The sequence below is a fragment of the Otolemur garnettii genome, unplaced genomic scaffold, assembly GCF_000181295.1.
Source record: "Otolemur garnettii isolate 467f Iridium unplaced genomic scaffold, OtoGar3 scaffold00118, whole genome shotgun sequence".
In the NCBI taxonomy this organism is placed as follows: domain Eukaryota; kingdom Metazoa; phylum Chordata; class Mammalia; order Primates; family Galagidae; genus Otolemur; species Otolemur garnettii.
The window spans coordinates 2,661,616-2,674,298 of NW_003852513.1; the positions used below are offsets into that span (position 1 = coordinate 2,661,616).

A 12,683-nucleotide genomic window follows, 5' to 3' on the forward strand; every position below is an offset into this window, starting at 1 on the left:
GATATTCTTTTGCCTCAGCCTTCCTAGTAGCGGGGACTCAGCTACTACAGACTCTCACCATTACACTTGGCTAGTTTTTCTGTTTTTAGTAGAGATGGGGTTTTGCTCTTGCTCAGGCTGGTCTTGAACTTCTGAGCTCAAGGGATCCTCCAACTTCAGCTTCCCAGAATGCTGGGATTATAGGCATGAGCCACCACACCTGGTCTTAAATGGGTATTTCTTGAGGAGGAGACTTGGCCTGGTCTTGACTATTAAGATAAGTTAGATGAGTAATCCTTTCAATTGAGTCACTTTTTTCAGTTCTAAGCTGGGTAACTGATACGGCCCCAACACATGTGTTCTTCTTGTGACACTGAGTTCTAAGAAATGACTTTCAACTGTCTTTTGGGATATCAGATGGACAAAAGATGATGTATCTGGAGTTAACAGTGCCTTGAACATATGCAAATAATCACAAAAACACAACCTGTCAAGGTGAATGGGTGGATTCCTCTTAAAGGAGACACAAACAATTCAAGGCATCTGCCCTGTTCTCACCACACTGGTCTTTGGTAACACAAGTCACCACGCCTTGTGATACCAGCCTTCTGGGCCCTGTGACCAGCTGTCTGCATCAAGAACACTTATTAACAATTTCAGGGACAAAAAGCAAACCTCACAAAAGTTGTGGTCAGAGGGAAGGGACGAGTAAGGAGAAAGAGTGGACAATCTTTCACCTCCATTCTCTAAGGCCAGGGACACAGGTGGGAGTCTGGCTGGGGGACTGTGCACAACCTTTCATCTCAAACCTGAGGGATATGGTGGACTCAGAGGGGAAGAGCTTCCATTCAAATTTCCTTTATTATTCCTTATAGCCAGATTCTTTCCATGTTTTTCTGCTTTTCTCCATTTCTGCAAGGCAGTTAACGGAAGAGGAACCAGCAGGCTAACAGGGAAGGGACAGTGAGCACAGGGCATTTTTGCAGCTGGCACAGGGAACTTGGGTATCTATTTTCTTTTTTTCTTTTTTTTTTTTTTGAGACGGAGCCTCAAGCTGTCCCCCTGGGTAGAGTGCCATGGCATCACGCTCACAGCAACCTCCAACTCCTGGGCTCAAGCGAGTCTCCTGCCTCAGCCTCCCAAGTAGCTGGGACTACAGGCGCCCGCCACGACACCCAGCCATTTTTTGGTTGCAGCCATCATTGTTGTTTGGTGGGCCCGGGCTGGGGATTCGAACCCGCCACCTTAGGTGTATGTGGCTGGCGCCTTAGCCACTTGAGCCACAGGCGCCGAGCCGGGTATCTATTTTCAAAACATGCTCCAACTAAAACCTCATGTACTTCTTGTGGATCCTGCAGAGGCTGAATAAACAACACATGGCTCTGTGCACAGCCACCTGGCCTCACGTGGCCTTTCAGTTGTCTGGTCAGGTTACCACTGTCTGCCTCACAGGGGCTTACATGTGGGAGCGCAGCAGGCACGAGGAGTGGGCTGATGGGACCAGGCTGCATTTCTTCTTGTGCTCTGTGGCTATAGGGCTGAGGAGGGACTTGCCACTGGGCTTGTGCTCTGCTCCTGAGGAGTCTGAGACACAGGTGGCAGTCTCAGGCTGGCTCCTTGTCAACCCGCGAGACAGCGTAGAAAGTGCCAGGTCTCAACACAGCCTCCCTCAGGTCTCTCTAGGGAACTCTCACACTCCTAGGGATCTAGGGGCCTGGGCCTGTGGGGGATCCTATTCTTCCCTCTCCTCAGTCACATGAGTTTTACTCCTGGATGTGGCCACTGCTGCCCCATCCCCCTCACCCAGCATGGGTGAGACAAAGATAGAGCCTCTGAAAATTTCTTCTATAAAGCACTTTGTTTCAGGTGGACAAAACGGCTACTCCACCCAGTACTCCCCAGAGTGACTTCCTATCCTTTGGAAAACTCAGGAGATGATCTGTTACTTGTTATGTGTGGCCAGCTGGGGTGCTTCTGTGATGACCCTGGGGCCAGGGTGAACAGCCAGCTTTCTATCATCTGCACGTGATGGGCATGGGGTGGCCCTGGGTCTTCTATTGACAAGGAAAATTTAAAAGGTGCTGGGAAAGCCCCTCTGTGTGTCCATCTATTTAGTTTTAATCAATCAATCTTGGAATAGATTCTCCATCTTCCTTCGTACCAAAGGGGTGATGGACAGGATGACGGCAATGAATAGCATCATTTCACACTGGATAGAGGATGGGAGGGTGGGCAGAAAGGGGTGACTGAAGGACTCACGCCCACTCCATCATCAGGCATCAGTTTTTTTTCACTAAGCAACTTGCCTCTGAAATCTGGGTCACCCATCACGTGCCTTCTAGGATCAAAGTGGTTGCTTTGGAATCCCTCTGCAGCATGCCCTCCTTAATGGGGGAGGTGGAGGGCCCTTCCCTGTCACCCTTCATCTTGGCAAATAAGAACAATCTAGGAGTGGTGGGAGGCGGGCAGAGCGAAGTCCAGATAAAGGACCGAGAGAGGGGGCACGTGCTTGGGTTTATGTGGGTTCCCTACCTCCTGGCCCCTGTCCTGCACAGGACACGACTCACTGTCTGCTTCCGAGAACGATCCCGACTCGTCGCTGGAGTTGGTTCCGTAAGACTGCTCACATTTAATTTGGGGTCGGACTGGGTTGTACATCCCGTCTCCCATCAGGCCTGGTTCCTGATGTTCTGTGGCAAGGAACTTGGCTCCCTGGGAACAGGGCGAGGAGGAGAACTCACAGAGAGGGAGGCTGCAGGGGGAGCCCCCGCTCCCATCCTCTGCGTAGGAGTAGGAGGAACAGGAACTGGAGGTCCTGGTCCTGGTCTCCAAGGGGGGTGAGCGTGGGCAGACTTTGATTGGCACTGGGCAGCTGGTGTTGGGCCGCATCCTTCCTGGTAAGTGGTCAGCCATCAGCCCCCCGTGGGAGTAGGCCTGTGAGGCAGGGAGAGACTGGCCAGCTCCCACCCACAGGCCCTTTGGCACCGGCTCAGAGAGGTCTTTGTCCAAATTGCTCACCCCCGAATACGAATGCACCGAGGTGCTCACTTGGTCACAAGTACTGGAGGAGAAGATGACACTCCTCCGGTCCAGCTCACCCTCCTGTTTACAGAGTGCCTCCAACCCGGGCCCCCTCAGGGGCGACCCCATGGTGAAGCTGGACACGTCCTTCTGTCCCACATGGGGCTGTCCATAATTCCCTGTGAAAGGGGTGCAGTCAGTTCTAAGGTCACCCTGAGAGATCCCCTTGTCAAAAGGGCACGCCGGACTCCTGGCAAAGTGCTGCTGAGATGTACCAGGCAGGCCAGACAGCTCCACACCTTTTGTGATGCTAAACAGAGACCTCAAGCAGGAGGGCGAGGACAGGCTCCTGGCCCGCTCCAGGCAGGCAGCCCCGGGAGGAGCAGCAGGCCCGGGCACGGGGCTGGGCTGCTTCGGGTCCATCTCTACGTCTCCAGCTCTGTCCTTGGCGTCGGGCTCATCTCCGGACAGGCAGAGTGTGACGCTGTCCTCCTCGTTCTCTTCACTGGGCGGCTCACTCTTAATCTGCCCCCTGGCCAGCCCTGGCTGGAGGCCGCCGCTGGAGCTCTCTTCACTGAACGCGCCTGCAAACCCTGAACCGCTGTGCGACGCCGCGCTGTAGACATTCTTGGTGCATGCCAGCTGGTACTTCTTGTACCTGGGGTACTGTGTCAGCGCGTCCTTTTCCGAGCTGTCTTTGGGCACGCTGGTCTCGGGCAGCAAGGCCTCCCCCTTGTCCGCCACCGGGAGGGCGGCAGCCTCCAAGCCGATGGGGTCTGGAAGCGTCGGACCGGTAGGGCACGCTGTCCTGGCCGCCTCGGCCTCCATGGCCTCCTCGTCGTCCTCGTCCTCCCCTGCGGAGTCCTCTGCGCTGCGCGGGCGCTGGCTGCCGTCCTTGCGGCACACGCACAGGCCATCCTCGCCGCTCAGCAGCTGCGTCTGCAGGAAGCGGAAGCACGAGTCCTCCAGGTTGTGCATGCGCAGCAGCTCCGCGCAGCGGATGACCTCGCGGATGTTGTCCCTGCTGAGCAGCAGCTTGGCCGTGTAGGCGAACTGCAGCAGCGGCCCGAAGCCCCTGGCAGTGACCTGCAACACAGACGGGAAATCCCAGCGTTACCATCAGCACAGCCATCGTCCCAAATCCCTCAGCTGAAGCAAGATGACCAGACAGAGCTAAGGTCCCAGAATAAAGGCCGCGGAGGGGCAGTTAATCTTGTATCGGCTCAGCAGCGACGCTGCTTCCCGTAATGAGCGCCTGCCTCGTGCACGCACTCTGGCGCCTCAACACAGGCCAAGCTGAATCGGAAATCACCCGGGTCAAGTGGCTGAAGGGCGTGACAACCGGTCCAGTGTTTACGCTAGTGAAACATCCTGGCAAAAATGCACAGTGACAATGGGAAGCCTGTTAATTTCCCTCCCAACCAGTCCTGAATGGAGAGCCGTTCCACATAGGGGGCTGCTATGGCCAGCAGCTCACTTGAGCTAGAGGTGGGGTTATTGTTCTTTTTGTCACCCACAACAGTGGTCATATGGCCCTCTTAAAGATTCAGAGTTCATGGGGTTGCAAAAATAGTTTTCCCTCGTTCATTTATAATGCGAAAAGAGCATTAGAAACAAGTGCTTTGCTAACCCACGCTGGTTGCTACTTGAGACTTGCAGGCCCCGCGTCAGACCTGATCTTCCAATGATACCTACCAGAGCTGATACAAGCAAGAGCAATGTTCTCAACAAGAAATTAGCTGCCGGCCCACAATGAACGGGGGGGGGGTTACAGAGCTAAACAATCTGGCTGCCATTTAAATGGCTGAAGCTGCTGAGTGGCAGCGCACGCGGGCTGGTTCTTCTCTAATTACTGGCAGCAGCTTTGCCACGCAGCTGTCTTTTTCCTGGTAAATCTTTAGGGCTAATGTCATTTGCTGCTTTTCCATGGTATATTAACACAGATTGAAAACGCACTATTTACACACAGCTCCCACACACACGTGAGCACACACAATGCCTTGAACAATTAAAAACATGCTGCCTGAAGCCATTGGTTTTTCCAGACGGAAATGGATTAAACTTGCTGTTCTGGGTAGGCTTCCTTACCCTCTCAGAAAGCCATCCATCCTCTAGGCTCTGGCAAGCACTGCTGACCCAGGAGGAAGGGGAGGTGGATCTATGAATCACCGTGCACAGATCAAATGAAAGCAGCAATCAGGGGACCCCTGCTGGAAGCTGTGGTAACAATGATCAAAAAATTTTAGCTGGGGGAATGAGTGCCAGGAAAGCTTTGTAGCTGACTGCTCTGGGCATTCACGGTAGCACACAGAGCCGCAGCTCTTGCAAGGACTCAAGTCTGTTGTTCAAGATGAAACTCGGATATTAACTTCTTTGGGAACCCTCGCCAATCCTTTTATTCTTATTTTGTAAAATATTTATTTTTTTGAGACAGAGTCTCACTCTGTAGCCCTGGATAGAGTGCTGTGGGGTCGCCATAGCTCACAGCAATCTCAGGTTCTTGGGCTCAAGAGATCCTCTTGCCTGAGCCTTCGGAGTAGCTGGAACTACAGATGTCCACCACACCTGGCTTGCTGGGGCTCAAACTCCCAAAATCCTTCTGCTGTGGCCTCCTAGAGTGCTAGGATTACAGCCCTGAGCCACTGTGCTGGCCACAATCCTTTTAGAGAATACAAATGACACTGCACTCTCAGCTCCCACAGCTAAGATGATGAAACATCCTGGATTCTCCAGGGCAGTACTGATTTTATATCACTGCATTCTTTCCAGAAATTTCTTAAGACATGTAACTGAATGGGATTTTTAAACTGATAATATTTTTGAAGTACTTAAATAAAATTCAAAAATAAAAAATTCTGTCTAATATTTTAACCAAATATAACCAGGCATAGTGCCTGACCAGAGATATTTGGTTAAAAAACAAAATGAACAAAGAATCCTGACTGCTAGACCTACATTTAGTTCTACACAGGCAATCACTGCTGCTCCCTTCCGTTATATAATACTTAATTGTGTTTATTTCTACCATAAGATAGGAAGCTTCTTCAGATCAGAGATGGTTTCTTTTTTTGGAGACAGAGTCTCACTCTGTTGCCCCGACTACATCATCACATTGGCATCATCACAGCTCACTGCAACTTCAGGCTCCTGGGTGGGCCCATGAGATCCTCCTGCCTCAGCTTTCCCAGGACTACAGGCATACAGCACTGTGCCTGGATAATTTTTCTACTTTTTGTAGAGATGGATTGTTGCTTTTGCTCAGGCTGGTCTGGAACTCCTGAGCTCAAGTAATCCTCCTGCCTCAGCCTCCCAGAGTGCTAGGATTATAGGTGTGAGTCACTGAGCCTGACCCTGGACTGGTTTCTCTGTATCTACCTGTGATAGGGTAGATACTTGATAAAAACTTGTAATATTATGTATGTTACTGATACGTCGTAAGTCTAACTGTACCCTTAACACACTACCATGCGCGGAAGGTGCCCACATGGGCTGTTTACAGGTGCTGTCTCAAGTGACTTTTGGAGCAAGGCATTGTATAAACCAGTGGACTAAACCAATCAGCTGAGCACAGGCAGGCAAGCGAGAAACTTTTTTTGTTTTGTCCCTTAGGGCCAGAGAAAAGGAGCTCATCTAACCTATTCTTCTGTGTCATGCTGAGCTGGCATGACAGATTCAGCCAGTAGTACCTACTATATCTATTTTATGTATATTCTCCCAGGAACATTTAAGAGAACCAAGGAAATGCATACTTATAGGTAGCTGAAGAAGGTGGTAAGAATGCCACAAGACTGACCTCCCCACAGAGAGGGAGATGGGCGCATCGAGGCAGGGTCCACCCCTCATAGAGCTGCTGTGCTCCTGGGCAGCGTGCCAACTGCTGAGTGAGAACACAGGATACGTCTTGAGTTTCGGCAGTTACGCTCACTTGTATGGGAAATGTGAGAAACTGATCTTAAGGCTGTTTATACTTTTCATACTCTCATCCTTATCATCTTTTCTTTTTCCTTCCCTTCCCTTCTCCTTCCTTCTTGTCTTTTTTTTCCTTTTGAGACAGAGCCTCAAGCTGTCCCCCTGGGTAGAGTGCTGTGGCATCACAGCTCACAGCAACTTCCAACTCCTGGGCTCAAGCGAGTCTCCTGCCTCCGCCTCCCAAGTAGCTGGGACCACAGGCGCCCGCCACAGTGCCTGGCTATTTTTTGGCTGCAGCCATCATTGTTGTTTGGCGGGTCCGGGCTGGATTTGAACCTGCCACCTTGGGTGTATGTGGCTAGCACCTTAGCCACTTGAGCCACAGGTGCTGAGCCTTTTTCTTTTTCTTTGAGCTAGCATCTCACTCTGTCATCCAGGCTAGAGTGCTATGGCATCACAGCTCACAGCAACCTCAAATTCCTGGGCTTAATGATCCTCCTGTTTCAGCCTTCTGAGTAGTTGGAACTACACATGATTGACATGACTCCCAGCGGATTTTTCTATTTTTAGTACAGACCAGGTCTTGCTCTTGCTCAGGCTGTTCTTGAACTCCTGAACTTGAGCAATTCATCTGCCTTAGCCTCCCTACAGGTGTGAGCTACTGAGTCTGGCCTATTTCTTCTTTTTTTGAAGGGGGGCACTAGGGCTGGGGTCAGGGGAATGTTCGTCACTCTGGACCTATTGCCCCCGGACAGGAACTGCTGCCCGTTATTTTTTTATTTATTTTATTTTATTTTTTTGAGACAGAGCCTCAAGCTGTCCCCCTGGATAGAGTGCTATGGCTTTACTGCTCACAGCAACCTCCAACTCCTGGGCTCAAGTGAGTCTCCTGCCTCCACCTCCCAAGTAGCTGGGACCACAGGCGCCTGCCACAACACCCGGCTATTTTTTGGTTGCAGCCATTATTGTTGTTTGGCGGGTCCGGGCTGGATTTGAACCTGCCACCTTAGCCGCTTGAGCCACAGGCGCCGAGCCTGCTGCCCATTCTTTTGATGCTGCTGGTCTCAGTGAGCCTTGCTACTATCCCTCACTGTGGCCTCTCTTCAAGGAAACTTCTGAAGAAGCCAGGGACACCCATGGGACCTTTACATCTGGGAGCAGTACTAGGAGTCACTGTGTACCACCTAGTCCAAGTAGCTGGAGAAAGCACTGGCTCAGGAAAGGGCTGATGCTTAGGTGTGTGAGTTGGAGCATGGATACCAGTGAGAAAATTCCACATATCACAAATCAATGACACTCCTCAGATCACTGACCCTTTGGGTTTATGAAACATGGTGATCTTGAAATGATTATCATAGGTCATGACAGAGTCATGAATAACTGGTTTATAAACTGTCATTCAAGCAGAGGAAGTGGTGCCCTCACCATGAAAGTTCAAGGGCCCATAACGAGCCCTTTTCTCACGTTAACTTAAGTCCTGCTTTGTCATACTCAATTCTGCAAAGTTTTTCTGTTTCTGTGTGCAACGCTTTGTCTAGTGAGTCCTAGTTACTATTCACCAAGCGTCTCCTAGCATCCAGCACTGTGATAACTGGCTCTTGTAATACCCTGAAAGACAGACGCAATTGCCTCTATTTTGCAGACAAGTAAACTGAGAAGCAAGGAGGTGAAGGGATTTATCCAGGATCACAGAGCTGGTAAGTGAAGAGTTGGGATTAGACCCAAGCCAATCTGAGTCTTCCTCCTGTGCTTCCTCCCTGTGCTTAGGACATTTACAAGTTAGCTTCAAAGAAGAGGTATGGTAAGTCAATTATTACACAGCATTGTAAGTCCACAGGGGACGCCATTGCAAGATTATATGACTAGCTATCAACTAAAAAAGTCAAGTCAAGTTTAGGAGATGAGGGAATGCCATGGTTAGTGGTGGTGGTGGGGGGCTTGAAAACTCATATCAGGACACTGGAGAGTCCACACTAGGTTGAAGTTTGTGTTGATACAGTGGGTACCTCCTTCTGAACTGCCCCAAGGTCCTTCCCAGGAACCCATCTCTGGTTCCTTTCAGGCAGTGGTAACAGCCCCAAATAGACAAGACAGAAAGCAGGTGCTTCCAGCCAGTGTTAGAACAGGCAGAGACTTCCTAATACTGGCTTAGTCTCTGTCTTGAGAAGCTCGCACTGTTTGCCCATTTTCAGGAACCATTTAAGCTCAATCATTATACTCAGAAGGCAAATATCCGGGCAAATATTCTTGAGACTGCGACCACAGTCTGTACCACTACTTGCTTTTTGTTCTTAACAAATAAAGCTCTAATAATGGAAGAAAATAAGAGGGGGTGGGAGATGGAGAATCACATACAAAACTAATAGTCCATGAAAATGGTATTTAAAAAAGTAACGATTGTAAAGTTAAAGTGGAATGAAGGGGCTAGAAGCAGCAGACCAGCTCTGTGTCCCTGGTGTTAATGGGGCTGCACCCCACTGCACACGCGTCTAGGCCAGAACCCTCTGGGTAGGAGTAAAGGTGTCACAAACAAATGCAAAATACAGTCTTAGGGACAATCTGGGATAACAGTCTTGCATTTTGAATAAAAATATTTTGGATGGCTCATTTCAAAGTACTAGCTTTTTTCCATCATGCTTGAGTATGTAACTACCTGGTCCCACAACGTGCAATACTCATTATGCTATAGATGAAGCTGGATCACACACGGGGCAGAATGGAGGGTGCCACTTGGGGCTGGGACCTGGCAGAGGGCAGGAAGTAACCCCTCCCTTGTTCTGTGACTGCTCTCCTAGGAGCTGATGACCTCAGTCAGTGGTCGGCACACATGAGTTAGTTCAGTCCTGAAAGAAAAGGCCAGGCTACCAAACTTGTCTGAGTACGGTCTGAGTCACCATGTCGATAATGTGTGGAAAATCTGATCTTCTGAAACTGACCCTTAACCCTTTATTCCTTTGGGTTCTGATGCAACCTTTGGGTTCTCCATGCTGCTCAAGAAAGGAAGATGGACTGATGAACACTCAGCTGGTGAGGGTGGGGCTGGGTGCTGTTTGCAGAACTGGGGACTCACTCTTTCATGAGGCTTCTACTTTGCTGCTGGACAAAGTTTATGATAGGAAACTTTGGAGAGTTCTGTCCTTGGGCTGTGACAGGGATGAGGCAGTTGGCCTTTGGGCAAACATCAGAATAGGTTTGGGAATTTTTATGAGACTTAGAACATGATTCTCCATATGAGCTGAGCCATAGAATGAGGTCTCCCTGTTGGTCTTGGAAGTGTATATACATGGTTATTGCATAGCTCCCTAGGAGAGGGTGGGCATGCTTCTCAAAGTCCCTTTATTACAACCTTACAAAACAAGAAGACTTACACCCTCAGCCCAGGTGCACCTTCCCATTGAAGCTGAATCTCTTACACCACAAAGAAGAAGGTGAAGGCAAGATACCCCTGCCCACAGGCTTGTTAAACCCCGAGGCACTGAACATCCCTCTGGGATGTATTTGCACAGCAGGGACTTGTCAAATGAAGAAAACAACTCAGGTGACAACTGTGACAATCAATTCTTCCTTTCCCTTCCCACACCTTCTGCATCCCAGTCTACGTGGTAAAGACAGATTCAGCGATGAGGCATCACTTCTAATCTTAATTTTCTATAATCGATACCCATATTATCACATTCTTCTCCCTTAAACAGCATGCTATACTATGTTTGTTAGATCAGCTAACCTTACTGTTTCATTTTATTTTCTAATTTGTTTTCAGAGACATGGTCCTCCTGGGTCACCCAGGCTAGAGTGCAGTGGCATGACTATAGCCCACCATAACCTCCAATTTCAAGTGACCCTCCTGCTTCAGCATCCTGAGTAGCTGGGACTACAGGTGCCCACTACCATGCGTGGCTAATATTTAAAAATTTTTTTTTGTAAAGATGTGGTTTTGCCAAGTTGCTCAGGCTGGTCTTGAACTCCTAGCCTCAAACAAATTCACCTGCCTCAGCCTCCCAGAGTGCTAGGATTATAAACATGAGCCACCACACTAGGCCTTATTTTAGTATTCATTTTTATTATTTATTATTATTATATTTTTGAGACAGAGTCTTACTATGTTGCCCTTAGTAGAGTGCCGTGGCATCACAGCTCACAGCGACCCCAAACTCTTGGGCTTAAGTAATTCTCTTGCTTCAGCTTCCCAAGTAGCTGGGACTAGAGGCACATGCCACAATGCCCGGCTATTTTTTGGTTGTAGTTGTCATTGGTGTTTGGCAGGCCTGGACTGGGTTTGAACCCACCAGGTCTGGTGTATGTGGCTGGTGCCCTAGTTTGCTGAGCTATAGGCGCCGAGCCCCTTAGTATTCATTTTAAAGAAAGATAGAACAAATCTTATTTTGCATATCTAAGGTAGTAATATAAAAACTAAATCAACACGGAATGTGATTTATATACGAACATGTAATTTTTTTTTTTTTTTTGAGTCCTCGGTAGAGTGCTGTGTTGTCATGGCTCATAGCAACCTCAAACTCTTGGGCTCAACCAATTAATTCTCTTGCCTCAGTCTCCCTAGTAGCTGGGACTACAGGGACCAGCCACAATGCCTGGCTACTTTTTTTTTGTTTGTTTAGCAGGCCCTAGGACGGATTTGAGCCCACCAGTCTCGGTACATGTGGCCGGCCCTAACCACTGAGTGTAGGGGCCAAGCCAATGAGCATATAATTTCATACCGTCTTTCCTTCTTTCTTTTCTATCTTCTAAAGAAAATCACTACTTGTGCTAATGAATATGGCTTAAAACATAAATTGTCTTTTCTCTCTGTCCTTGAATTTGGGTCTACAGCCACAGAATAAAAGTCCTGCTATTTCTAAGTGTGCCCCGAGATTGATTATTTAGTCACTTACTATTTTTTTTGAGATAGAGTCTTACTATGTCACCCTGGGTAGAGTGCCATGTTGTCACAGCACCAATTCTTGGGCTTAAGTGATTCTTTTGCCTCAGCCTCCCAAGTAGCTGGGACTATAGGCACCCACCACAACACCCGGCTATTTTTTTGTTGCAGTTGTCATTATTGTTTTAGCTGGCCCAGGCCAGGTTCGAACCCCTCAGTATTCGTGTATGTGACCGGCGCCCCACCCACTGAGCTACGGGCACTGCCCGTACTATTTTTTGACCCATTTTTTTCAGTTTCCAACCAAGTACTTAGCACTTATTGTGTCTGTGTAAGGCCTAGAGATAAGGTCTTGGATTCAAGTCCCAGCTCTACTATTTACCAGCTGTGTAATTTGGGCTGGTTACTTGACCTTTCTGTGCTTTGGTTTCTCCAACTGTAAGACAGGGATACTGGCAGTGCCTTTGGAATGGGACCTGGCATGGAATAACAACTCTTATCCTTGCTGTTATTACAAATATGAATTAAATACTGTCTTTTTTTCCAAGGAGCAAATAGGGTGACTGAGGAGACTGATCTTCAATATAAGTATCTACAATGTCATCTACATATGCAACTGAGGTATTCTCGGGGTGCTGGGGGCAGGGAACTGCTAAGGACGTCAATGTAAGGCTGCCTAGAGACGGTGATGACATTTGCCCTGAATATTGAGGGCTGGGTTGAAGCTCATCAGAGTAAGTAAAGGAAAGGCTTGGCTCGCTCTCTCGTCTCCTTCAGGCTTTTTTTTGAGACGGAGCCTCAAGCTATCACCCTGGGTAGAGTGCTATGGCATCACAGCTCACAGCAACTTCCAACTCCTGGGCTCAAGCAAGTCTCCTGCCTCAGCCTCCCAAGTAGC

At 49.0% G+C, this 12,683-nt stretch overlaps 1 protein-coding gene and 1 pseudogene across 2 annotated transcripts in view; one reads left to right on the forward strand and one right to left on the reverse strand.

Moving 5' to 3' along the window:
• The window catches only part of BACH2 (BTB domain and CNC homolog 2), a 374,844-nt gene that overhangs the window by 17,652 nt on the left and 344,509 nt on the right, over positions 1–12,683 (reverse strand). For both annotated transcript variants that reach the window (XM_023517705.1, XM_023517706.1), the window contains one exon: positions 2,512–4,086. In XM_023517705.1, the coding sequence (XP_023373473.1) occupies positions 2,512–4,086 (1,575 nt within the window). The remainder of the gene's footprint in view (positions 1–2,511; positions 4,087–12,683) is intronic.
• The window catches only part of LOC105887772, a 49,181-nt pseudogene continuing 40,745 nt past the window's right edge, over positions 4,248–12,683 (forward strand).